General features: G+C 35.0%; 2 protein-coding genes across 19 annotated transcripts in view; one reads left to right on the forward strand and one right to left on the reverse strand.

Annotated features, from left to right (window-relative positions):
- The window catches only part of C5H11orf58 (chromosome 5 C11orf58 homolog), a 321,725-nt gene that overhangs the window by 228,657 nt on the left and 65,336 nt on the right, over positions 1-27,732 (reverse strand). The window lies entirely within an intron of this gene.
- The window catches only part of SOX6 (SRY-box transcription factor 6), a 373,686-nt gene that overhangs the window by 184,359 nt on the left and 161,595 nt on the right, over positions 1-27,732 (forward strand). For all 18 annotated transcript variants that reach the window (XM_075755057.1, XM_075755064.1, XM_075755059.1 and 15 more), the window contains one exon: positions 12,526-12,615. In XM_075755057.1, coding sequence (XP_075611172.1) covers positions 12,526-12,615 — 90 coding nt within the window. The remainder of the gene's footprint in view (positions 1-12,525; positions 12,616-27,732) is intronic.

Raw genomic sequence — 27,732 nt, forward strand, 5'->3', positions numbered from 1 at the left:
TCATGCAGTGGCCTGGCTAAAGACACTCTACAAGACAGGAAATATAGTTTACAATTAAGAAATATATGGATCCTGTTGTGAATTTTGTTATTCCTCCAGTACAAGTGCATGAAGTGCATTAGACTGTGATCTATTGAACGCAATAGGAACCAAAATTTCACCTGTTACTCATGCACTGAATTTGTAATATATTTAAATGAATAAGGCGATATCATACTTCTCCAATATACTATGTCGTTTAGTATTTGAACAAAGATATTTCCTACCTGTCCTGTTCTCTGGAACGGGTACTTCTAAGATTGTAAATCAGAGCTTATAATTGAGCAATCTTTTGTGTAGGAGTTGTTCTGATAACGTGAAATTTTCTATTGGCCCTAAATATGAGAAAAATTCTTCTAAACAACTGAGTCTTTGTTAGGTTCTTTTGCATTTGTGTAAAGAGTATATCGTAAAACAGCATTAATCTACAATTTCAGAGTAGCTGTGTAGAGTTTCATGCACGCTTAAATTTTCTGGGGAGTTATGCAGCTAAAATTCAGCTCATTAATTTAAATTGTTTTAACTATAGAGTCTGGATTAAATCAACAAAAGCAAAAAGGCTGCATATTTAAGACAGAAATCCTCTAAATTATCTTTGTTACCTGCAATATAACTTTTACTGAAGGTTGTGGCATAGTTCTCTAGTGCTCCATTGCCTATTTCTTGCTTGCAGTGAGAAGGATTCTGGAAAAGACAAGACATTTATTAGCAGAATAGGAAATAAAGAAAAACTTGAAACAGGTAGCATGAGCTTACTGTGGTTTCCATTTTCTGTAGCTATGAAGATTTAATTGTACTGAATATGCATTTACCTCTTTGGATAGCAGATTTTGGGATGAGTATTATTAAATCTCCTCTCAGATGTTCCCAAATGACCCCTATTTTCTTGTCTCTGAAATTTATTGTATTACTATGCTGCATATTTGGGTAAGATGTATATGATGGTGAATTTGTGCACCAGCTTTGGGGGCAAAAATTATTTTCTGCCAAGAAACACGTGCTGAGTTAGTGGGTCAAATAATGCATCACGCTGACATCACTTGCTCTAAGCAGATGGGGGAACCTATACAGGTCTGTCAGCCTGTACATGGGGGATGTCAAGATTTGCTCTGTCAGGGGAGGAGAAGGGGACTGTGTCTGTTTACCGCACTAGGACAAGGTGCAACATGCACTCTGTTATTATTGTTAGTGCTTTTAATTCGTGAAGTCCAGTGCAGAGAAACTGAAGTCCATTTCCATTGTTTTCAGGTATATAAGTATAGTTTTTATTACATGATTAAACAATATGTTTCCTCAAAAAGAATTCTGATTCATCCAATTCACTAACAGGATGATCCTCTCTGAATGTGAAACTGTCCAGTAGCTTGTTATATCCTTACTGGTCAATCTGAAGCCTTAGTGTCTATTAATTACTTATTATTCAAGCTGTGCTCTGAAGACATGGATATTATGCAATCGGCTGGTTTTTTCCCCAGCATATTCTGTAAATGTGCTACAAACAAATTACTGTCTCAAAGTCTTTGTAAAGAGGAAAAAAAGGGTAGTTTTGTATGTAAAAACCAACTTCACAGGTGTGGGACTAAGAGTGTGACTTTAAAAACATCATTGATTTATCGGGTTTTCAGCTTGAGGTATTTGAGTCCTGATTCTTTTACAGAGGACCTAACTTTGTGCAGCAGTTTATATATAGCTATATATATTGTAGCCTCAATCTTTACATTGAAACAGCTGCAGCTGTGAATGTTCAGCAATTCCTCAGATACAACCTCAAGTTTTTTAAATTGAGCTCCCAGATAATGAAACTGCGACCCATCAATTCTCCTTTTGCAGTTCCATCCCTCATTCATTTAATTTCTTTGAACTTTTGCAATGAAATGTGGCCAATGATCATATGGGCAACAGCCTCGTTCGCTCTGCAGTTCCAGTTTATGCTTTTGTCTGGGGTTGTCCCATGTGCTGAATGTAGCAAGAATCCTGTAACAAAGAAAGTGTACTTTTTTTTCTTTTTGAATTACATGTGTGGGGAGGTGTATTTAAAGATTGTATCATAATGTTTATTCACACAGGGGCTGAATTAGAATTTCCTGGACAACTTTAATTCTAGCATTTCCATATCTTTCCAGTACTTGACTTTACAAAATCAATAATGTTCTTTTACAAGAAAAAAAATTGATGGCTAATTTTCAGCTCTATGTGTATAGGGAAATGAAAATTTTAAAATATTATTCTTGAAGATATTAGTGCATTCTTCTCTTAAATCTTTACACAGATTAGTAACAAACTATCTATTATTCCTGAAATATATATCCATAGCAAGTAGATTGGTGCTTGTGAGATTTGTAAACCTTTTAAAGCTCTGTTTGCTGGAATTAGCTCAGGAAACTCTTGCTTGTTCTATATTTATGTTTGTACAGGATATGATAGTTTGTTTAAGTCAAAGTTTTATTAATATAAAGGAGGCTATAGAACTGATTTTGTCAGTGTATTTTAGTGTCCTGGAAAAGACAGCATCGTGTGTCATAGAGACCTTCAGAAATGGTAAATAGAGAGGAGATTCTAGCTATTGTTTTCATTCCTTTGCATCCTTGTTTGAAGTAATTTCAAATCAAGAACACATTATTTTGCTTTCTTTGTATTATACTTTTACATACAAAAATGCTTAAGGATTTCTCATGGAAAATTCTTTTTGTTATACAATTGTTTTAATTTCAGAATATTTTATGTAAGAGCTGAGTTAAGATTTTTATACACAATATTAAGAAGCCTTCAAATCATTAAACAGATGTTTATTACTGCATTATTAGGGTAATGAGTAGAACATGATTTGGGGGAACAAAATAGAGGTCTTTTGAATCATCCATGTTTTGTTCATAAATCTTCTGGTGTCACAAATTTTCCGAGGAACATTAATCAGTTTAATAGAAACTGATTTTCCTCGCTTTTCAGGAAGTCTTCTCACTCCCTGTCTCCCTACAAACTAACTTGCTGTTAGACACTTGTATTTTTGTATTACCTTTTGTTTAAGATGGTTTTACTCCCCAAAACTTTTATGAATATTTTAATAGTAATTTTATGGAATTTCTGCTTTCTTAAATGATACAGTACTTGTTTGGCATTGCACTTCATGGGAGGAGACGCAATGACATGAATGCCTATTTTTGCTACCAAATAATTTCTTGAGTTGAGATGGGAGGAGAATCTTGGTATGACAATCTGGGAGAGCCGTACAATGTTAAGAGAAAATAAAATCTGTCCCCATGTCTTTAGTAAGATGGGTCCAGTGAGTGGTTTTAGCGTAGCTGAACACAGGCTGACATGCGATCTGTGACTTCTTGAGCTACTAGGAAGATTCATTTGTAAAAGAAAGACACTACACGTCCAGAGGCCACATGATACGTGATTTGTTCCAGAGCAGTTTAACAAAGAAAGATTTAAAGATTAAATTCTCAATAGTTGCAGTAATAATGAGAAGAATGTCACTTCAACTCACAAGTGTTTGAAAAGAGTGGATACCAAAGATGAAAGTGAATTGTTTAGGGTTATAATAGGGCTATAACACGGAATGGAGGTATGAGATTAAGAGAAAGAATAATTAGGCCAAATGTTGGGAGAAATTTCAAATCTATTTAAGACTAAGTAGACTTTGATGGAGCTATGCTGATGAGTTCTAGCTAAGATATTGCTTCAGTCTGTTCTTTTCCACTCTGAGGAAAAAAAATTGATCTTCTAGAACTGCTCAATACAGAACAATGCGAAGATGTGGCAGCAAAGAAAAATAATGAAGATTTTGAGATCTGCTTACCTTAACACAGCTCTTGTTTTGCAAAATAACAAATATTGCAAATCCTATTGATTTTGCTACCTTGCTGATACATAGCAAGAGACAGGAAAACAAGTGTATCATTCTCCTTTATTATATCAGTTTATGTAATCTTTTGGCCAGGGATTGCAAGCAAATTGTGCTCCCCTTTTCCTGACTGTCCCTGATTGCTGTTGTGTAAAGGTTGAGATTCTTTCTTGCCAATATTATACGTTCACTTGGGAAGTAAATAGAGGTGCACATACTTAAGGAATAGGTGATTACATGTAATACACAGTATACTATCATTGTAATGCAAATAAGGCAATGATGTGTACTTCAATGAATACAGCCAATCTAACAGTAAAATATGGCTTATAATGGAAGGGAAACTTTAAGTGGAGGAATGAAATGTACATGTAATTTTGACAGACTTAGAAGATATTTCTCTCCTACTAATATGCCAAAACATTGCATCCAAGCGATTACACTGACATTTGAGAAAGCTCCTTTTGACATACATAGTGTATCGTCTAGTGCAGTCTTCACGAAATTAACATTTTCCTGAAGTAATCATATACAATTAAGTGACCAAATAGTTCTGAGGCAATACAACTGTATTTCACAGGAACTAAATATATTTCTTCACACTGATCCTGCATGTTTTAGTTGAGCAGTCATTAGCATGTTTATAATGGTTCTAATTTAGCACAACATTTTCTGAATTTTATCCTTGAGTCATTTACAAATTGTTCATATTGAGTAAACAAAGGAAACAGATTGCATTTTATACTTAGTAATTTATCTGAAAGAAGAGGGGAGGGTTAATTGTCTGAAAGTTTTGCTCTGTTTGGGGAAGTGATTCTAGTCTTGCATTGCTTGGCACACAATGCCTTTTTCCCTCTGTTCTGGGAAGAAAAAAAAAAAAGAATGGAGGAGTGAGTAAAATGAAAAATTAGGAGCAGGACAAGATTTGCCACTCCCAAAGGGGAGTGTGGAGCAGAATTGGAGCTGGCACGAGATTATCTAAAACAGTTGGTGCATTCCTTAATGATCAAGTGCTTGAGAAGTCCAGCTCTCTCTCACAGAGCATCTGTGTTGATGTTTATATCTGTGCCCTGCTGTATGGGAAAAGCATGCTTTCTCTGTTGCTTTTCTAAAAATAGTGTGGCATATAGCATTGTATGAGTTATTTTAAGCGAACAAAAACATTTGCAAGGTTAAAGGTTCTGCTTTTTAATAAAGAAATAAAAATAAAGGTCAGAGCTGTATCTTGGGTTTTTCTTTCCATGAAATTCAAACTCCTTTTTATCTAGAATTTTGCACTGAGCAGAAGTGCAAATGCTCTTTGCGCTAGAGAATTCCTGTTGAAACAAGCCATTTTAGGCAGAATTGGTACAATCTTCAGACTCTACAGTTTTTCCCACTAGCCACATCATAGAAAGCAGGTCTGGAAATCGCCCCCAGTTAAATTCCAGTGTTTCTGTTTGGAATGTCTGTTGTTTCATGCAAGATCTAGACCATTCAAGTAGTGCAAATGAATTCAGAGGAAAACCAGAACATTTTAATGCCTAATTATTTTTAGTGAGCTTGGAGAGTTTTAATTAAAAGTTAAGAGAGCTCTCCAAGCTCTTACAGTTCTAATTTTATCATATTGTGGAAATCTTGTCCCTGTGAAAAAATGTACAGCAGTTGGCAGATTTACTTGGTTCCCTGTCCTAAACAAAATTGTAATGGTAGGTAGTCAGATCTCAGTTGTGTTTCCATTATTGCTTTTGCAAGAAAACATCTACTGTGAGCTGACTGCCTTTTGCATACAATTGTATTTAGGAAAGCTTCTTTGCCCTTTTTTTATTTTCCTTTTTTCCTTTTTTGGTTTTACAGTACTGCCTACAGGTTGCACTGAGAATCAGAACCAAGTTCTAATTCCTGGTCAGAAATGTGCTAGGTGTTCAGGAAAACCCTTGTGAGATAGGCAGCCTGTGCCAGAAGCGTCACAGCCTCAAGGCAGACAAAGAGGTGGAGAGAAATGAGTCCACACGAGAGGACGGAGTAAGCGACTGGCCAGGATTACTTGGCTTCTTAACGGCAGGAGCAAGATATAGAATTTAGGGGTGATTTTTTCTTTTTTTTCTTTTTTTTTTTTTTAAATTTGCACTAAATGTAGCAAAAGGAATTAGCAGGTTTTCCTGTTCTAAATGTCATGTTGCTCATTTTTGTGTTCTGATTGTATTTTTGTTTTTCAAGAACTTGGCTTTTGAAAGCTTATTAAATCAAGAAAATCTTGAAGAGTTGCCCAAAGAAATCAGTTCACTGGCTAACAATGTCTGAAATGCCCTATATTTTAATTTTCTGTTAGACCACGACAATTAATTATTGTACGAGAACAGTATGGAAATTGAGAAGGATGAGATGAGATTCCCCTGACCTGCCTCTCCACTGACAGCAAGATTGAATCCAAGCTGCTTATGAGCAAGAGACAGTGGCAGTACATTGCAACTATGGATGTTAAGCCTTCAGGCAGATTTTTGATTAGTTTTGTATTGTTGCTCTCTCCTTTTATTTAAATTTTATTGAAACAGGAAAGGACAATTTGTGTTTGAAAGAAGAAAAAAAGTAACTATGGCAACAAAGAATCTATTTCAGTAACATTACACAAACTTTACATCCTTGGATTAAAAAAGAATACATAGTACTACCCGGCAGTTAAGTTTCTGATAATCATGGTTAAATTATATTTTTATTTCTCAAATCATGAATGTAAATGTAAAGTCCTTAATTTAATTTTGAATTGTTAGAAGATTATAAAATCTCTTTCTTTCAAAGTGAATTAAATTAACCTTTTGCCTTTCCCTTTCATACCGAAATGTTAGAGTTTGCATATAATTTTAAAATACGTAATATGAAGTGTGAAAATTAGGAAATATTTTTATGATATAGATCTATGCCAGGTGGTTCTTTACCTCAAGGAAATCTGATGGGCAGTGAACTCACAAAAGACATGTAAATAAGCTGTTATCATGCATGCAGTGATGGATCAGTTAATCAAAGGTCCCAGCACAGGTCTATTAAAACTCATCACTGGATTAAAAAAAAACCCCTAAATTTTCTGAATAATTCACATTTTTTATGAATGGATCTAATAATAGGACCAATGGACCTGACGTTTTAGTTTAGTTGTAAGTAACAAACACTGACTAGGGTAAATCTAAATGATGCTTGACTTTTCAGGAATATTTGTAGAGTACTGATTTTATTTAGATTTTTCTGCTCTGAACAGGATTTAGTATTCTATTAACAATACTGAAAGAAACCTTCCTCTTTCAGATGCATGATGAGTTGTGGTGTTATCATTTTTATTATTTTAGATGGCACAACCTTAGCTTCACCCACTTGAAAAAAAGCACATTTGCACTTGAGGCATGGGGTGAGATGTGCAAAGGTAAAATAGGGAGCAGGGCAACCATTGTTTATTTGCAGCTTGTTTGAATTTTGGGGAAAAAAGCAGCTCTTCTCCTGTAGCAGGCCTCGTGCAGTAGGCCTCGTAAGCACACAAATGTCTGTCCCAAGGAGTTCATAATCTCATTTAACATTCTTTCAAAGGAACCTCCCTCCCGCCCCGAACACTTTTTCTCTAACAAGTATTTCATAGATGCTGACAGGGTAATACCACTTGTGCTGCTTTTCTCATGATATAAACTTGAATGAGGCATTTGAACTCATTTGACAAAGGCTGATCCAAAGGACACATTTTCTCCTGTGGAGCTGAAGGCAAATAAGTGTGCTGAGAGTAGCTGATAGAACATTAGAGATGGAGAAACTTGCATATTGTTATGTAGTCCCAAAGCTCGCAAAAATATGGTCTTTTTATGTTTAGCAATATCTACTAAATTGTTATGCAGTATAACTATAGACGATAGTTCTGAAATAGAAAGATGCCGCTAATTCTGTAGTATTGTTCTTCTAAAACACAGAAAAGAAGTTTATCCTCCTCCTCCTGAGGGTCTGATCATGTTTTAGAACAGTTTCTCTTGTAGTATGCCTGATTTCTCTTCTAGTTCCCCTACCTTGTCTTTCCCAGTGCCTCTTTCCTTGAGACGTATCCGTTCAGATGCATGTAGAAATATGTCACCTATACCTTTGATTGAATTATATTTCTGTATTGTTTATGAACTTGCTATGCATTTGCAATCATTATTAATAAATCAATGTGCTTTTGTCTTCTGTCAAAGTAATGTATGTATTCAAAAAGAATTGTATGCAAAACAAGTCATGTTTTAGAACTCATATCATTAATAATTATCAGTTTGCAGTATTGTTACAACATGTTTTGAGGGAAGCTTATTATAAAAGAAATAACAAGGCACTGCACAGTAGCAAGAATAAGACAGTTCAGTTGATCACTGGTATAGGTGTTATAAATATGCCAGTCTGTACTATAGTGTTTTATTAAGTCTCAAAAAGTCAAAGCTGATTTGAAATAATAATGTCTGACAGTCAGTGCTTTGAAGTTTTGCTGCTGCACTCTCACATTTAGGCTTTCTTTTATGTATGACTTTACCATAAAAAACAAAAACACACACAGGGCATGAATGCTTTTTTTTTTTTTTCATATCTGTATTTCAAACAAAGTAATAAGAGGCTACTTCGGTGAATTAAAAGAAAAAAAAAAAAGGAACAACCCCCCAAAATCGATGAGGATAGGTGCAAGCCACTGTAAGGTCATACAGTATTCGTGTAAGCTATAGCTGGGGTTGGTAACTTGTTGAAGGCTGTAAAAGTGAAATTAAAAAAAAAAGAGGGGGGAAAAAAGGGAAGAATAAGGAAGAGACAAGAGGCAAAAGCTATCCTTGATAGGAACAAGATGACTTTTATTCAGTCGGAAGAACTTGAGAGCTTGGCTGTGATAGCTAACACACTCGTTCTTCATCACCGGTCGTGCAACAAAGAGCTGGATTCCATCCATTCCATGACTGATTGATTACCCAATGGACAAATGTTAATTCTTTTCATCGATGCTTTGTCATTGTGGAGAGATCCTTTTCATCTAACACCTAGGCTCTTTTTTTTTTCCTCTCGGCTTCCCCACTGCCCGCCCCCCCCGCCCCGCTTATTTATCTTTTAACATTCACCTTTGCAAAACTGTCATGTCTAACAAGATTCTCACAGTACTTTAAACTCCTTTAGTCTGCTAACAAAGTATGTAATATACCGTGATATTAAATAATACTCAATGATTTCATTTAGTCATCTCAGTCTAATTATACTTAACCTGTTTGCTGTCCTTGAAAGAACATTCTTCCTAGTTCACAAGAGAAGAATATAAAGCATGAGAAGCTGTGTGTTGTTAATATAATAAATTGCGCCAGTGCAACTTCACGAGTTTGATCTTACATGTGTCAGTACAAAATATGCTACTTTGCAGCAGAAGCCCAACTGTGGTTTATAAAGTCAGTGAGAAAAGCTAAAAATGTATAAATGCTAATTTCTTTCTTTGCTTCTTTTATAATTGTCTTTAACAAGAATACCCCTGAATTTTGAAAATGTCGGGATCCACAAAGTTTTGGAATGGTTCTGAAGCAGAGCCTCAGTGCAGGGAGAGTGATGCAGTGCAGATGTGAATTCGGGCTTCTTCAATGTTCAGTGCTGGATTCTGAGTCGATGTTTTGTTTCTATAATGAATCAAATCAGGAAAGGAATCAGTATGGATGAAGACATATTACTGATGTCAGAAGATATCTTTGTAGATTTTATATGTATGTAAAAATTAATTTTCAGTACAGAAAGAATAAAAAATCCCTTTCAGATTCACAAACCTTTTCAAAGTGTGTGTTTGTGAACACAGAATACAGAACTTCAAGGGAGACATGCCTTTCAAGTATAAGCCTTTATATAGTTTCGTATCTAATGTGGAGGACTTCCAGAGAACTTTAACACATATCATTATTTTAAATTCTAAAAATTATGCAGGTTAAACCTGCTAATTGAAAATTTACAGGAATTTCAAGAGAGTTATTTCTACAATGTTATAAAAACGTTCATTAAAAGGCTCATTGTGTGTTTTCGTAATCTTCCCAATAACAAAATACAGTAGCTCTAAATTGTGTGGTCAGATCTATAACGTAGATGAGATAGGGGTGTTTAAAGGAATGTTTATTAAGGAATTTTTCAGTCATATATAAAGATAAAAATTGTAACTAGCAGTGTGATTATATCAAAAAGAAGGCACACGGATAGACCTGTTTTCCATTCCACTTCTTTCTCAGGCTGCTTTAGAAATATGGTTTTTGCCCTTATGTAATATAAGAACACTAGAGATAAACATGGATGTTCTTAAGAACAGTAAGAGAAAAAATAAAGCAAGTGCTTTTGAGGAAAGTATTTCATAAACTCCTGTGATATTCTAATTGTTTCTTTTTTTTATATAATTTAAATATTTTTTCTTCTTTGTAAGGTAAAAAGCAGTAGAATACATAACCTATAGTAAACATCAAAATAAAACCCTAAAGCTCTTTTTTTTTTTTTCTTCCAGGGATGAGGGGTCTGAAATTTTGGCAGGGGAGAAACACAGAAACATCTTTTTAAACTAATGATGATATCACAAAAAAGGACAAATTATAATGTTCTATTGATAATTGATGGTTATTTCTTGATTCTTCTATTATCAGGCCAGAACTCATAAAAGTAATAAGTGCCTGTTATTGTTAAAAGTAAATTGTTATTATATAACAAGTATTTTAACACTGCCTATTGCAACTTACAGCTCCTTAATTTTGTCTCTTTCATAGAAAGATATAATTAGTAAATAAATTAGCTTTTCTACTGAAATATTACTTCAAAAAGATTTACGAGCTGTGTTGTCTTTCCACGGAGGCTTGCACGGTGAAAATGTGTTGCAATTAAAACCTGATCTTTGATCTTTTGGTAGTTACAGTTTGGTTTGCTTTCAACTGGTTTTTGGGGTTTTTTTGTTGCTGTTGTGGTTTGCTTTCTTTCTTTCTTTCTTTCTTTCTTTCTTTCTTTCTTTCTTTCTTTCTTTCTTTCTTTCTTTCTTTCTTTCTTTCTTCCTTTCTTCCTTTCTTCCTTTCTTCCTTTCTTCCTTTCTTCCTTTCTTCCTTTCTTCCTTTCTTCCTTTCTTCCTTTCTTCCTTTCTTCCTTTCTTCCTTTCTTTCTTTCATTTTTTTGGTGTTTGTTTGTTTGTTTGTTTGTTTTTTCAAATGCTAATGTGAATTTTTAGGCTGAAACTACTTGCACCCTAAAATGTGATTGGCCTTGTGACCTTTTTCTTCCTTAAACTTCTCCCTAAATCTGTAACTCCTCCTTTTGTAACCTCTTTGAATGCTTCTCCTCCTTCTGAGGATTTTTTAGAATCCTCTGAGGTGGAACAAACTGTTACCCATTGCGTTGATGCAATCTGTGTTGCCATTCTTAATCTGGGTTTTTTGCTTTTGTTTTCACTTGTGTGAGTGCTTCTGATGGGACTGCTGACATGGGAATTTGAGCCATGATTTGGCCTTAATCTGCCAGTAATTTAGCAAAAGATATGTTAGGCTAAATTCTGCCTTCTTGTATACCCCAGTGTTAATTCTTAAGTGACTGGAGCGGGATCAGTGCAAATGTCAAAATTTGGAACATTATTAGTTATTTGGAAAGCATTGTGTAAATTCATCTTGTCCTAACATGAACAGCAGATTGCTATGAGAGTTTAAGTTTAATTGAGATTCTATTATTACTAACTGGGAAGAGAAAATAAGTGTTCAATTGTGTGTAACGTTTTCTTGATAATCGTTTATAAATCTGAATTGTGGTTTTTAAAAGTCATAAAACTCTGGATCACAATATCAGCCATAAGAATTCCCGTCTTAAAAATCACCTTTTGTAAATTTTCTGGAAGGTTATGTATAATTTAGACTTCAGAACCAATTAGTTTAATTGAACTGGAAAAACCTTTAGATTTTATTGAAGTCTGTTATGCTCAATATCAATTTTTTTAGTGGAATTGGGGACTGATCCTATGAAACTTAGTAAGGCCAATCTTCTACTTTCTCCAAGTGTAATGACTTCAGTGACAGTTTTGCCTACAGAAGGCCTCCCAGATTGGGGCAAAGATTTGAAATGTATTCTGAACTTCAAATTATGAAAGCGTATCTTCTAATCATTGCATGTTGTTTATAGTGTACTGAGAAAATTTCTGATACTGTGAACATCCAATATGTAGAGTGCTTTTATGAATTCCACGGAGACATTATATGAATAACTTTTGCATTGACATGGGTATAAAAATGGGTTTCAGATGTCACTGTGTGCCAAATTTCCAAAAAAAGCTTCTAAATCTTCATGTATAATTTTGAGTGTACAATCATTCTCAAATGAAAAAGACAGAATTTGTATATACATTGGCAATCTATGCATGTAAATTGGCAGTTAGCATGCATAAATCCTGAACGAAGTTTTTCTTTCAATTAGACCCTTGTTAAATCCATAGTAACTCCATTAACCTCGGTGGAATTACTTTGGATTTAAAATGCAGTTAAATGAGAACTCTGTTTGGCTAAAAGTTCATTTCCCTTTGAAACTATTGTCCAACTAGAACAGGGAGAACAGTTTTAAAATGAAGGTGGCACTTGTTTTTCTGATGTGTGAGAATATATTTGATAATTTTTTTTTTTTTTTTTTTTTTTTAATAGATTCATCCTGCATGGAAAAGCTACTTTCTAAAGACTGGAAGGAGAAGATGGAAAAATTAAATACAAGTGATCTCCTTGGAGAAATTAAAGGTATCTCACTAGATCAAATTTTAAATGTTTGCATATATTTTAAAAAGGGAATTGAGTATTGCTTAAAACTCAGAAAAAATAATAGAAATAACAATGATAACTAGAGAGTGCTTTCCTCTTTCCACTCAACTCATCCTGTTTTTTAATATTCATCTTTAAGATGATGGATGCATCTGCCAAATAAATAAGAGCATGTCATAATCAGTTATAGGCAGTATCAAGGATGTTATCAATCACAAACACTAGGTTAGTTATGTAGGTTTGTTGACATTACCTATATATCTCTGTGACCAGAGGAAGAAACATCTTGAAAACATGGAGTTACTAGTACTTGGTACTGTTTCTTCCCAGTTGCATAAACTATATGTAGAAACTGCTTTCAGATTATAGAAGGTGGTAATTGTGTGATTACTGTTCTAAATCTTTGATTCAAAATTGGGGAAGAAAAAAAAAAAAGTTCATGCTATTCCTGCAGAGACAAAGCAGCTCTGAATGAAATTTGGGACCTCCTGAAATCAGTGCAAGTTTTATTGCATAGATAGACAGTGCTTTCCAGTATTTCCAAGATTAGTTGAACCAGCAATGTAGTAAAAGTGGAATTCTCTTGAGAATTAAGTACTATGTAGAAAACTTGAAGTGTTTTCCCCCACCCATCAATTCTTCCGACAAATTAAAAAGGTGGTTTTTTATGCTGTGAGAAGGGGCCATAAGACATGGTTGAGGGTACACAAGGTACTTATGATTTATTTCTCTTCACTGGTATAATTTTATTAAATTGCAACTGTGAATATGTGGAAAAATAAAGAACCATGTGCATCATATTAATAAATTGTAACTAGTGTAAAAAGAAATAAGATACTATTTGATGAAAATTGATGCTTAGGGTTTTACATTTCCACCAGGGAAACTTAAGATAGTTCAATTTTTTTATTATACAAACAGATGAAAGATTGGCCCTTTTTAATAAGTATGTTATAATTGGTTCCTTCAGTTGATTCAGGACCAAAATCTGTTGGATTTTCCTGTTGGGGTTTTTTGGTAGAAGTATGACAATGCATATATATTAAGCAGATAAGAAATCCAATAGTAATGTCAGTGGCAGAAATATAGTATGCAGTTTTGCAGGAACATGTTAAAATTGACTGTAATGAAATCCAACAAAATTATGTCTTGAAATCACATTCTATTTAAAGCTGTATTGTCTCTTAATAGTGTGAAAAACATTGAATGCTAGTTTGTCCATTAATTGCACAATATAGCTACTTAGTCTTTAAATAGAAACTACTTGAATGCTATTAGTGAATCAAAATTAAAAGAGGTGGGATCTCTAACAATGCAGAATAATGTTCTTTATTCATTTATATGGCACAAAAAGCTTTTTCATGAGCTTTCATTTATTAAAAAAAAAGTTTGATTTTCTGAATTTATGTTATTCCTCCTATTTTCTTAGTATACATATTCACTGCAGAGAGAATGGGTAGAGTTCTTGCTCCTAACCTTTTCTCCTCTATGTACAAAGCATTCTCGCTCAGATTTGGAAGAATTTTCAACTCTAACTGCCTTTTCTGGGGGTACAGCTATTATTAGCGGTACAAAAAGGATCACCTGATTAGGCTCACCAGAGTTACGTGTTGACAGCCATTCAGTTAGTTTCCACCACATAATTCTTGTGTCTCATCCCTAGAAACCTATCCTCACATAACGTCTGCAGTATTCCTCTCCACTACTAGTTGACTTCCATCAAGATGCAATACGGAATCTTTGCTACTGCAACTGTATTTAACATTTCTCATGAACAGGCAAAAATACAAAAAAGCATATACAAACATAGGAAGATAAATGATGGTGGCTGTTATGTCATGCAAACTTCTTTACAAAGACATAAGCGTCATTTTATAGAAGAAGAAAACAAGGTGCAGAGTTACATAGCAGTAGTGGCAGGTCTGAAGTAGGACTGCTTTCCTTTGGGCTCCCAAGTCAGTGGCCTGGCCACTGTCTCCAGGCTGGTTAGCTCCTTGCTGATAAAATCACTGTCCGCCTGGTATTAATTCATATTAGCATTTGTGTGTCTTAAATCATCTCAGAAAGAAAAAAACCAAAAACCCCCAAACAAACCACCCAAAACCCACTCAACAATCTAGCTTGTGGCAGCATGAAAACCAGATTACAAGGAAATAAAGCAAAGTAGGGGAGCTAGAGATAATTTTTAATCCGCCAAAGAAGCATAGTTTAAAAAAAAAATCTTTTCAGTGTTCAAGGTGGTAGATTTCCAAATAGTGAAGTTCATTTTCATAGTGATGAATGAATTTCCAGTTAGGTAACTGGAAGGGCATGCTGAGGTCTGAAAGAACTACTTTTGAAAGTGCGTTGTCTTCAGGAGGTCAAATATCTTTTTCCTTAATTTCCATTAGATTCTAAACCAATTTATTTAACTGGCTGGTATTTTTGGCTTTTGTGCAGACTTTCTGCTCATATTACTGAGAGCCTAACTTAAAGACATGAAGCGGTGCAGTAAAAATAAATAAATGAGGTCATTAGGGAAAAAAAAAATCTTGATTATAAGAAAGTGAGGTGTGGTCCTGTGAGGAGCTGCTCTTTGCACTGACTGTTACTGGGAGTTGTTTATTCTAGAGAGAAGGCGTTGTTCTTGCTAAGGATAACCTAAGCACATACTCTTCCTCTGTGTCTGCACAACTACAACCCTCCCCCCTTCAGGAAAAGACTAGCATCTTGGTTGTGGGAAGGCAGTTCACTAAGAATCAGTGCCAGAAAAAAAGGATGAAAGCAGAAAAAAAAAGTACCACTGACACAAACTGTTTCTATTCATGTTTGGGAAAGCACATAGACGAGAAGAAAAGATAATTGGCTGAGAGAAACAAATAAAAGTCGTATTTTCTTGCTTTACCTTCTATATTTAGAAGACAATAGTGTTAATCAAGATATAATTATAAACTATATCTATTAATTCAAACAATAGAAGCCAATACAAAAGTAACAAACAGTGAATCATTTATTTTTTCTCTAAGTGGGATTGTTCCTGTTCACAATTACTCTTGCATAGCGTGCTTCATTTGTAAAACTGCTTTTTCTGAGTTTCTTTATTAGGATTTCAGTTATTGATAATGGTCCAGATTCTTCCTTGAATTCCAGCCAAACAAGCCATTGACTTCAGGGAGGTTGCATGAAACTCAGAGGAGCATTTGGCAGAATGCTTTGTAGCCAAATTCCAGTGGTTAAATAAGTCTGCTTGTTCATTTGATATGTTTATAAATGAAACACATAGGTCAAATTTTCAAAGGTCTGTGAAGCAGTTGAGCTGAGTTAAATGACCTGCTCACCTGGAAAAAACCCCACAGCTGCCCATGCAAATCATTTGATTGTATGCTATTTGCCAGTGCGTGCGTGCAAATACATTTATATAAGGTATACAAGCAATTTGTTAGGCTTATGTCCAGCTTTTGCAGTGTCTATTTTTTGTATAAAAATGAGGATCAGGAAATACTTTTCATTCTAATTTTTGTTATCGTGTATTTGAATAAACAAAGTGGTGCAGGACTCTTTTCCAAATTTCCAGATATTCGGGTGCACAGACTTCTGTCCTCACCCTCCCTCCCTGCATATATTTCTGTTGCTTAGTTATCTAGCTTTTCTTCAGCAGCCACGGCTAGGCAGAGTAGCATCATTTATCACTATACAGAGTCTGTTTTAAGTTTTCTGTTTCTGTTCCAAATATAAATCTCTGGAATAGCATAGTCTTGCATGCATCAGGCAGTTGTCCTACTGAAATAGCCCGCAATGGTCTTTCTCAGCATGCAGGGTCTTTGAAGATCAAATAAGAAAGGTCAGTCTTTAAGTATCTTAAGCAATGATGTTATCGTGAAAGGGTCAGAATTGGTCTAGCAGTCTTACAGAAGAGTGACTCCTGGGTCACCGGCTACTGTGTTGCAGGTTAGTTCTCTGGCTTCCATTGGTGCTGTTTACAACTGGAACTATCTATATTTATAGGCATTGTGACTTGAATGTCACATGCTGTCTTTGTACAGTATACTCTATTTTGGGAAGGATAGTGATTGATGTCCATAGCTTTATCCAATACAGAAGGCTGTTTGCATTATGTTTCCCGTGCTTATTGCTTCCTCTTTTATGTTTGCTACTTCATTAGAAAGAGCCTAAACCACCTATTTCATGTGACATGTACAAATTAATGGCCTCAAAATATTTGGATAGGTGGGAGGCAGCATGACTGTTTCCTAGGAAATGTTGAATTTAGTAAAACAAGGCAACTTCACCCACTTGATAGTCTCTTAGTAAGATACACTATAAACAATACGGAAAAGGATATTTTCCCCTGGTATTAGAACACAGGAGAGATGGAAAGAGTTGTTTTCTTGGACCATTTTTGTGTGTGTGCATTAATGACTGGAAGAGAACACTGAGGCACAACTGTTTGAATCTAGTAATTTAACACTATCCATTTCTGGAATAGTCTTGGAGAGAGTTCTGCATGAATGAATCCTTGAGAAAACTTACGGTTTCTGTGTTTTTACAGTGAATTAAATTTTTTTCTTAAAATATGCATGATTTACAAAACATTTTAAAATGCTATTTTTGCTTCCATTTTATAAAATTTGTCTTCACAGATAAGGTTTTGGGTGTTTCTTAGTGCACTGTATCAAATGTGAAGACCGTTTTGAGGAAAATAAATCTGATGTTTTCCTGTAGCGCTGACCAACACTGTAGTCTAGATTTGCAGTAATTATTTCTCGGTATAATTGCTGAAATTTCTTTCTCATGAATTCTAAGGGTATATAACAGTCTGCCTTATAAATATGTATAAATAAATATATATAAGTCTTATATCACAGAGGCACTCAGAGGTTTTTAATTATGTCACTTTGTATGGCTATAGACATTTCAAAGCTCTCCTTTGTGCTCTCTGTTATAAACATATTTTATTTCTTTTGAAGTCTGTGTGATATACATACTAGCAATTAAAAACCCAGCTCAGGCTTTGAGACACAAGGTCTTCTTAATTAAAACTCAAACAAAAGCTACAAGCAAAAGCCCCACTATATGATTAAGGTCTAAAGTGTTATGATACATTAGAATCATTGTTAACTGCTAGGATTTAAAAAATCAATACACAGGAAGAAGGATCAACTGGTTCCAATTAGTGAAACCAATGAAAGCATCCAACAAAACATGACAAAACAACGTGACCCAGAACCCTTACACCCAGATCCTTAAGAAATTGGTCCTGTTTAGAAATATATCACAGGCTATAAAGGTTTCTCATAATTTATTACCATGATCCAATGAAGTGATATGTTTAGCTTCATGTTGTAGCTCTCCCAATCAGAGAGATATTTTTGTTTTGCCATTTCTCAAGTCATTGGCATTTTGTGTAATGGGTTACAAAAGCTACATTTCCAGGTCTAACCTGACCTTCTAAATTAAGTGGAACCTTGATATTTGAATGACTGAATATTTCATAAGCACTTTCAACAGTTAATGTTTGCATACTCTTTAGTCTGATTTGCATGAAGAAGGTAATGAATTCCAAAATAAAAATATTTTGGTTAAACTTGCCATGCCCCATTGTATCTGTTACGATTATGATACTGATATCATTATATAATTAGTTAGACTAATCACTAGCGTGAACTGAACTAAACTATATGGTCTTATGTCATCTTGACTTTTTTGATATGAAATACTTTTCTCCAGATTCTGGATTTAAATAGACATACCACGAACTGTACAGACAGAGGGTAGTTCTGTGGAAATGGACGGGACTGCTCACTGTATATAGTGCTATTGTTTAAATTATGTATATGTAAGTCTTGGCAGAATTGAAGCTGTGCTTAGCACGCCCCCCCCTCCCCCCCCCCCCCAAAAAAAAAAAAAAGAAAAAAAAAAGGAAAAAAAAATAAGTAAACATTTTTGAGGCTCTGGTCTTTTGGTCAGAGTTACATTTCAGTGGCACCTATCACAATTGTGCCTGCTTCTAATGTTAAAAGTTAATTACTATTATAGTTTGTAGTTTTTAAAACTCCACACCTATAAATTACATTGTAATCAACCTTTCACATAAATCAAGTTCTCCATATTGTTGAATAAATTTTATAAAAAATATCAACCAGGATGTGTGCAGTATATTTCCAAGCACACAATGCACTTGCTACTTACTGCACATATATCTCTATATTTTTTGCCTTACCAGTGTATGTTTCCAAGCTTAACAATTTAGGACTAAATATATGAACTCTGTACTACACTGAAATCAGTGGGAGAGCTCACTTATATGCTGTGTTCTGTGGAACTGTGTCCCAAATAGCGTACTAAGAAATAGTATCAACTGTTCATGAGAAAAAGGAATAAGGATAATGATGCTAATAATAAGGAACTTGAAACAGCAGTGCATTTATTGGGCACATTAGAAAAGACTGCCTTCTGGAATTTGATCCATTTTTTATTTGTACAAATAGTGATGAGAAAATGTATGGTATTATAATGTGTTTATTTTCAAATGCCATTTAATATTTTAGCAGAAAAAGGGTTGAATATAAATTAAAAATACAAGTAGCTTTTCTTCAATTTTTCTTTGAAAATTTGCCATTTTCTTCTGTTAGTAGGTTGTTTTGGTATTGCATATTTTTTTAATTTTCAGCATACCAGGAATTGTTTTCTTTAATAAATACAGTGTCTTTAACTGTAGTTGAAATGCTTCTATGTTGAAGAAGCCTATCTCTGCTTGGAACTTAAGGCCTTCTCTTCTGACAATGGATGTCAGTGGCAAATTTCCTTTTGACTCAAGTCCCAGTTTAGTCGCCAGTGAAGTTACTTACCTTTAGCAAAATAAAACTCCTACTGAATACAAACTTCATATGAAAAAGAAGGTGCATGTGTAGGAGTCTGCACTGCTAAAACAAGAATGGAAGCTCCATTTCTTGTGTTTCATCATGTTTCAGTGCTTTTGGCTTTTTCTTGTAGACATATAAAGTAAAATTCTAACAAATTAATGAATGTAAGCATTTATCTAGAAAGACATATATAGGCACAGTACTGAAAGGACTGAAATTTTCTGATTGATTTGAATTCTGTGGAAACCTGTAGATGTACTTTATTAGTCTTTTGGTAGAGGAGTTTCATAATGAGGAAATCTTTGATTTAATTGTCAGATAGAAAGAACATACTATCTAGTAGTGTTCTGTCTCTATGGATACTGAGCAACCTGGAGAAGGGTGTAAGAAAAGGGCAAACATACAGTAATATTTCCTCAATATACTCTTCCAGTTTCCCATGAAATATGATTAATGGGCTTCTTGATTCAGACGTGGTACATTTGGGTTTAATGGCCCTTGATAGAATTATCATCTATGAACATGTCCAATCGCTTTTGAACCCTTTAATAGACAGCTGGGAAGCCTGTGGGGATAAGCTCAGCAGTTAACAATATGCTGTATATTTGAACCTAGTACATTATAGATGTCCCCTAGATCTTGTATTATAATGGACAGGGAATGGTTGTTCCCTGTTCATCTTCTCTGTTAACTACATTCAGTTGTCTCTCCTTCAGGTTGAAAAGTAAAATATGTATTTATTTATTCCTTATACGAAAGCTGCTTTGCACTTTGGTCACTCTCATCACCCATCTCTGCAGTTAATTTAGAAAGATACCTTTTGCACAAAATATCCCTATTCTGAGCAACATCAAACTTTGGCATCAATTAATGAGAACATTTGTGGCAATCCTTTTCACCTCGGTTGGTTTTAATGTCCTTTTTGGACTAGGGAGTCTGTCTTGATGTGTGGGTGTTGTGTGGTAATGAAAGCATCCTGATGATATCAAAGATGTCAGATATTTTTTTTTCTTAAGAGATAGGTAAAAAGACCTTACTGGGAACTTTACAAACTGTGGACCCAGAAGTGGGTCAGAAATGTCATCTGTAAAACTTAAGGGACGTAAGGTTAGTACTAAGGAGAAATGAAGTACGAGCACATTTGGGAAACTCACATGCAACTGAGAATAGCAAGAACATAACGTGCAACCTGACACAGCCACTGCCTCAAAAGCCTAAGCTCAACGAGGAATAGAAGAGGAAATACAAGAAGGGTTGTCCTTGTCCTCTCTAAACAAGTTGACCCTTTGGAAGAGGTTAACTGTCAGTATTTTTTTCCAGAGGTCTTGATTTGTCTAACTGTGTCACCTCACTTCAGATTTGACCAATGAAATCTGACAGTTTTCTGCCAAAGGGCAGATCTAGCCAAACTGGGCTCATTTTCCTTGTTTTCACCTCCTCCTGCCAACATTAAAGTGATTTCAGGCTAATCAGGATCCCCTTGCTCCAATCAGGTAATTCACAACTCAGCCCTCTTACTTGGTGGGTGAATTGATCTCAGTTCACTGTCTCCTTTCTATCTCTCCCCCAAATATTTATTTTGGATTAAAGTAAATAATTTCTTTTCCATTCCCTGCAACGTTTTTTTGGTTCTGCCATGATATGCCAATAGAGGAAATTTTCAAAAGCAATAGAAAGATGAAGTCTTATCTATTAATATGAACATACAAATCGTAAAGCACATTGAGAGCACTGTATTGAAGCAGTTTCCACAGAAAATTTTTCTGAACGGAGGAAACAGAAATAGAAATCTATTAAGGACGTAGTCTGCCATGTTTCCATGAGTTCAGCATAGGTATTACCCTCTGTGATAATAAAATTAATAGATTTATACCCAGGGAGCTTGATCAGAAATGGTTTTGTCATTAGCTCTCACACTGAAATCGTGTTATTATATACATATTTTTTCTTTAAATTACTCTTATTTTGACCCACATATCCTAATATTTATCTTGGTCTGTATAGATATGAATTAACAAAGTTTAATATTAGTCACGTTGTCCTAAATGTTCTTTAAGAGTTATACAAGATTACACTGTTTAGTAGCCGTTTAAAATTTGTTGTCCCGTAGATAACAGTAATGAGAGGCTAACACGCTCGTCCTGGGAATGAATCCTCATGTCTATTAAGATTTGTTTGAATAGGTTTCCATCACAACAGGTGCACAATTATTTTATGAGTAAAATATTATCAGCCTTCCAAATTAGCCGGGGCAAAATGCAAGTTGTCTGATTAAATAATCAAACCCAATACTTAAAATGCACTTGATTTCCACAGGAATTTTAAGATGCTAAGTCCCAGTCTATCAGTGAAACTGTGATTGTTTGCAGCATGCAAGTGGCAGCTTGTAGAGTATCCTGTTTGGTATGTTTTACATAATTCATCCTACATTATACAAGACAAAACCCCTAAAAAAGCGTATAATAATAGGTTTTACTTCTAGTCAAACAATTTTAATCTACCAATGAAGGTATTATACTGTGCATTAAAATCAGAAAAAAGTGGGCCTCTAATGGAAAATAGTTTGAAAGTGTTCTGCATTCAATTAGGAGGCACATCAGTTTAGAAATACGAAACCCTGTGTTGTTTTTTAAATAATTTAGTTTATGAAGGGGGAGGGAAAAAAGGAAAATCCTCTGAATCTGAAGTGCAGCTTGCAGTGTGGAGATCACATATGTCACCAGTTATTGAATAGCTCAGTAAACACAGTGACTCAGAGACCCAAGAAATGGGTAAAATCTGAAACAGTAGGTTCACCACGATTGGAAAACTTAGCGGTGCAGCTGTCAGACGCAGATTATATACAGGTAACTGTTTGTTTTCCTATCTGAATCTGTTTGTCAATCAAGGACTGCTATGAATCAGGAGATGGGATCTCAAATACAAAACCACAAAGTCAGAGAGAGCATCTGGAGGAGCTCCAAGCCACAAAAATTAGGGAAGAAGCACAGAGGGAACAAAAACTGTAAATGCTTGCATGGATTCTGCCTCTATATACATTGAATTTAAATAATTGTGTTGATACATCAGTAATAATAATTGCTGATAAAAATTATAGTCCTTATTTTGGGCAGCAATATGTTTTACTAAATGTGAAATTAAATGCAATTTGTATTAATTAGGGATAATATGAAAGTATGTAAGTGGCTGACATTTCCGACATTTTTAAACATACTACTATATGTGAAGATGCATCTTTTGCATTTGTTTTGAATTGGGAATATTGCAGATTGATATAGACCCCTAATGTGTTTTGTTGAAATAAGGTCACAGTTCTAACCCCTAAGATCAGAAAACTATTTATAGATAAAGTGCACCATATTTTGAAATTTAGTTATGGGATTCGATCATTCATGTAACTGTTCACTAGACAATTGCAGTTCTCTCTGGAAGCTGGAATACAGTCTTATTACAGATACTAAACCAAAATCTACTCTTAAAATGCACGTCATGTACTCAAGTTGCAGGATTTCAAAAGTCGGTGTAGTGTATACAGACATTTTATGTAGGTTTTACAACATAAGTTTTTCTCAGTGTGGGAAAACTTACAGAGACTTCAAGTTTTGATTGGTAACATCAAAGGAATACAAACAGAGGTTTACTAAGGAAGGTAAAGAAAATGAAATGGTCATAACTGTTCTGTGGTTTGTTTTTTCAGATTCATTAAGAATCATGGAGTTCCTTTTAACTTGTAACTGAAAGAACTTCTTTTTACCTTCGCTGCTTTACTCTGGTGCCAGAATCTGGCATTTGCCTTTGTATTGTTGAGATTCTGCAACAGTTGCAGGATGACTGTGGATTTTCTTTTAGGGACTATAGTGAATAGAGAGTTCCTGCTTCAGGATGTATTTGTAAATTAGTTAACCCTCTTCTCTATTTTGTTGTTGTTTTCTTCACCTCTCAAGTGTTTTATAGTGTAATTTTGGGTGTCTCACACTTCAGCCACAGATGAGGATGCCCATTTCTTCTGAAATGTAAAGATTTTTCTAGAGAATTACTTTAGCCTATCAGGTTACGGTCTGCCGCTTTTCAAGGTAACTGACAAAGGCACTTTAGGTCTCTCTGCATACTCTCAGATACCATATCCCACCATCAGACAGATACGAACACTTGGTGCTAAGAACTGGCTGTGAGCGGGCCGTAGTGATAAATGTCCATCTGCTGACCAGGAAAAACCATAGTCAGTCTCCACACGTAGCTAAAGTTTAGTTAACTTCGTAGATAGGTAAGTCTCTTTCTCACTTTGCCTCTTCTTGTTCCATTCCATGTGTATTGTGCTAACAAAACTGAGAAAAATGCTTTTCTGAATTATAGTTACAACCACTGAAAAAAGGGCTACGGTGATAGTCAGCAAATCACCCGCCACAAAACGTAGGTGTTAATTGCCCGTCAGCTGAATCTGCTCTAAGAAATTTACATTATGACAGCTATGCCTGTCTAAAATGTTTGAATGCAGTAAACATAGAAATTAATATAAAGTTCAAGTTTGGAAGTGAGGGATTTGTGTAATGAAAATGAATGTTATTTAACTTGTTTTAATGAAATAGTCTTCAAAAAGGAGAAAAGTATTCCTTGCAATAGGCCCACTCCAACACTTGCAGCATGATCTGTAAAAGGAGAACTCTACTCTTCACTGACCAAAGTCAAATCCTACAGACCAGCTGGCATCACCAATGCCAGGGCTGAGACTGCAGCTACTATCCAAAATGGGAACATCTATAGACTCAGTTTCTGTGACAGTCCTTAACAACCTCTGAAAGGTGTGTATTTTATTTTTTTTAAACAAAACTAACATGCCATTTTTCATTGGAGTTCTGAAAGTGTTCGGTTTCTGTTGTTCATGAACTCAAAATATGTGATAATTGTTTAATGTTTTTGACTAACAGCTAGAAGATAGGAAATGATTAAATGATACTGTGAGAATTAGAAGGTTAGTTGGTAAACTAGGTGATGCTTTTGCCATGCCTACCTATTCAGGCTTTTACAGTAGTGCTCTTTTTTGTCAGTGTTAGCTATGTCATAGCTGGTGTAGAGTTGCGCAGCTGGTTAAGCAACTGAGAAAGTCACTCCTCTTAAAGTTTATACACTGAATTAACACTTAAAGCAATACTGAGTACTTGAGTTAGTAAAAATCTTTATTTTTTTGCATAGGGAAATAATTGTGAATGAGTGTGTGTGAATGTTGCCTTATAAATACAGTTTCTGTATTGTTTTCACATGTCAGATTAGTATTCGTTCTTATGCAAGCTGTTCTTCTTATACGGACTTGTTGGTATATGTTGAATCCAGGATATAACTGAAAGCTTACTGCAAGCTTAGCTTTACTGCAAGCTGGGGAGGTCCCCTAAATGCAGAACATTTAACGTATACAAGAGCAGTAAAATCTCATCTTTGCTATTACATATCAAACCAATAATGGAAGAGCTCCAAGGAGGAATTTGAAAGTTTGTAAATGAATGGAGTCCTTGCTGCTTTGAAGTTTCCAAACCTCTACTGAGTTCCAGAAAGTGGTATCTAAATGTCTGTGCTTATTTTGATACTCTGAAATTATGATGATGACCTAATGTATTGATGGTTATATGTTAGAATTTAGCTTTAAGGGTGCAGTTGAAAACCTTTTTTGTGCTAAGGTTATTACCTATGTGAAAATCAAAAAGTGAGCAACTTAAGGTTTTGACTGAAACATATCAGCCCTAAGCCTATGTATATTCACCTTCACATAGATCCAGGTTCTCATGTCCACTAGCTGGTGTTGCACATCGGACAAGTAAATGAAACTACTTTTATGTTAAGGAAAGACAGTTGGTTGACCCATAGGTATGAATTCCCATTCAGGGAAAACAAATCTGAATAAAAAAAAATAATCAAATACTGTGTCTGAAGGGCCAAAGTTGCTACCCAAGAACTCAGAGGAAAAATGGAAAGGAAATCCTTGGTATTAAGAGAAAACAACCAGGCAAACATCCAGTTGACTCCAGCAGTAATCATAAATGGACACACAGGAACAAGGAAGAACAGGGAAAGCATATACTTTCACCCTAACATTATCCCAGCCTCTGACTGTTTTCAGTTCTAGGGATTTCCTGACCCTGATGTGGTTTGTTTATTTTGCATTAGTCAACTAGATCTCTCTTCCCCCCTTCTGAATGCTTGTCCAGTCTCCCCTTGAGCCTATATAAAACTATGAGCCCAGAGCATCTTTTAGGAAGATAATCCATGGCTCTAGTGTCCACAGTGCAAAAAACCACCTCAGATGAAAAAGAACTGAAAGCTCTTAAGGTGATGCTATGTGATTCAGACACATCTATCTCATATTTAAAAGCAATGTAAGATGTCATCTGAGTCAATATGTTAGATGCTTAACGTATTTTTTTAAAACACGGCCATGGATCTATCTGCAATATTAAGAGTCCTAAATTCCTTTAAAAAACCTGACCCAAAGACACCTAAATCTAAGAAACTCCTTGGAAAAATACCTGAGATCTTTACAGATGCAGACAGGTTGAAATTTTGATGTATATTTAAAATTCATAGAGAGGAAATTACCATAAAATACATTGTTTAAGTGCAAAATTATTTTGCCATCACAATTAGCCTTCATCTTAGTGCGTTGTATCTCAACATCAGAGTTACGCTGATGTAACTTTTGAGAAACACATCAGAAACATTGCATCGATTTGCAATATGTACGTTTTTCCAGGCATAGCTCATTTTTTAATAGGACACTTAAAAGGAAGATGATTAACTTTCAAAGCCAATTGAGAGAAGTCTCAGTAGAAATCTGTTTTCCCTGCTCCTGCTTCTTCTTCATTTGTTGTTTTAGTTTTAGTGTCTTATTGCGAAGGGAAAATAATGACGAAATTGCAGTCACTGTAGAAATTAAGTAAAAAAAATGCAACCTGAACAGTGTGCTATTGTCTGAAGGAGAGAGGAACAATTAGGGGATCCTGATTTCTTAAATATATCCCAGATCTATTTATAATATATTGAATTAGAATGCTGTTATAATGGAATTCAAAACCTCTTGGTGTGTTTCCTACATGCTCCCAGTGCCTCAAGATTTATTCTAGTTATCTTTAGACTGTGCTTAAAGTTGTGCCTAAGTTCAGACCTTGGAAGAATAAATTACATTAAGTCTTTTGAATAGGCAGTGTTTATGTTTTCATTCTGAGGGATCCTGTTTGAGTGGTAGAATACCTATATAAGCACAACAAAATAATATGATACCACTCTCTGGTTTGGGACAGTGAAGAATTTCATTACCAGTGATTCTGTAGCGAAGGGCTGTGTTAAATGTTTTGGTTTGTGATCAGCTAGGTATACATATAAATTGAATTAAGAAAATTTCCAACTGTACTTTTAGTTGCTTCCAAGAAACATCTGGCTAAACATACTCATGCTTGTGGTTAGAGTATAATTATACCAGAACACTCTTATAGAATATGTGTGGAACTTCAGTCTGCAAATGTAGGCCACCTCCTTTGTGCTCTGGTTAATGTGATTTAGGAGATTTTTCTGCAGTTAGAAGACTCGACTGATAATTTTGTAGCATATTTCATAGCAGCACAAGCAGCTTGTCATAGAATTCTAATTTGTTCTACGATGTGTTCTATTTACTTATTTATTTATAAAATAAACCTTGAGGGAACAACAAGCATAGTTTACTTGTTTGTTTTTTGTTTCTCATGCCCATACAGTGAGGTTGTGGTTATTTCAAAAGTCGTAAGGTAATTCATAGTTGTAGCATTAATGTATATGCTCTGCTGAACTGGTTTTACAGATTACTAGGTTGTGTGTGGCAGATAAGTAGCTCTTTCAATTTATAACTGATTATGAAAGAAATTTAAAATAATATTCAGATTCACAAGCCTGAAGCTGCCAGTTTTGACCACCTAATGCCATTATTAATGAACATATCAATGGACCTGTTTCAAAGCCCACTGAAATAAGTGTAAATCCTTCAACTGACTTCTGTGGGCACATTCTAAATGTATAAAATGTTGTTGCTTTCCATACATATCAAAGGCTTTTGACTAAATTGTCTCTTCTCAGATGAAGTAGGAAGTTTCTTCTTTACAGCTTCCATGATAGACAGGCTATGCTAATGTCCTTGTTTTGCAATAAACTTTGCTTCTTCATTACTTATCACCAGAGGCAATAAAAATCTTCAGAGGCAAATATAAGTTTTTCATTGATATACTTGTTTGTATTTGTA

Source organism: Balearica regulorum, chromosome 5 (genome assembly GCF_011004875.1).
Source record: "Balearica regulorum gibbericeps isolate bBalReg1 chromosome 5, bBalReg1.pri, whole genome shotgun sequence".
NCBI lineage: Eukaryota > Metazoa > Chordata > Aves > Gruiformes > Gruidae > Balearica > Balearica regulorum.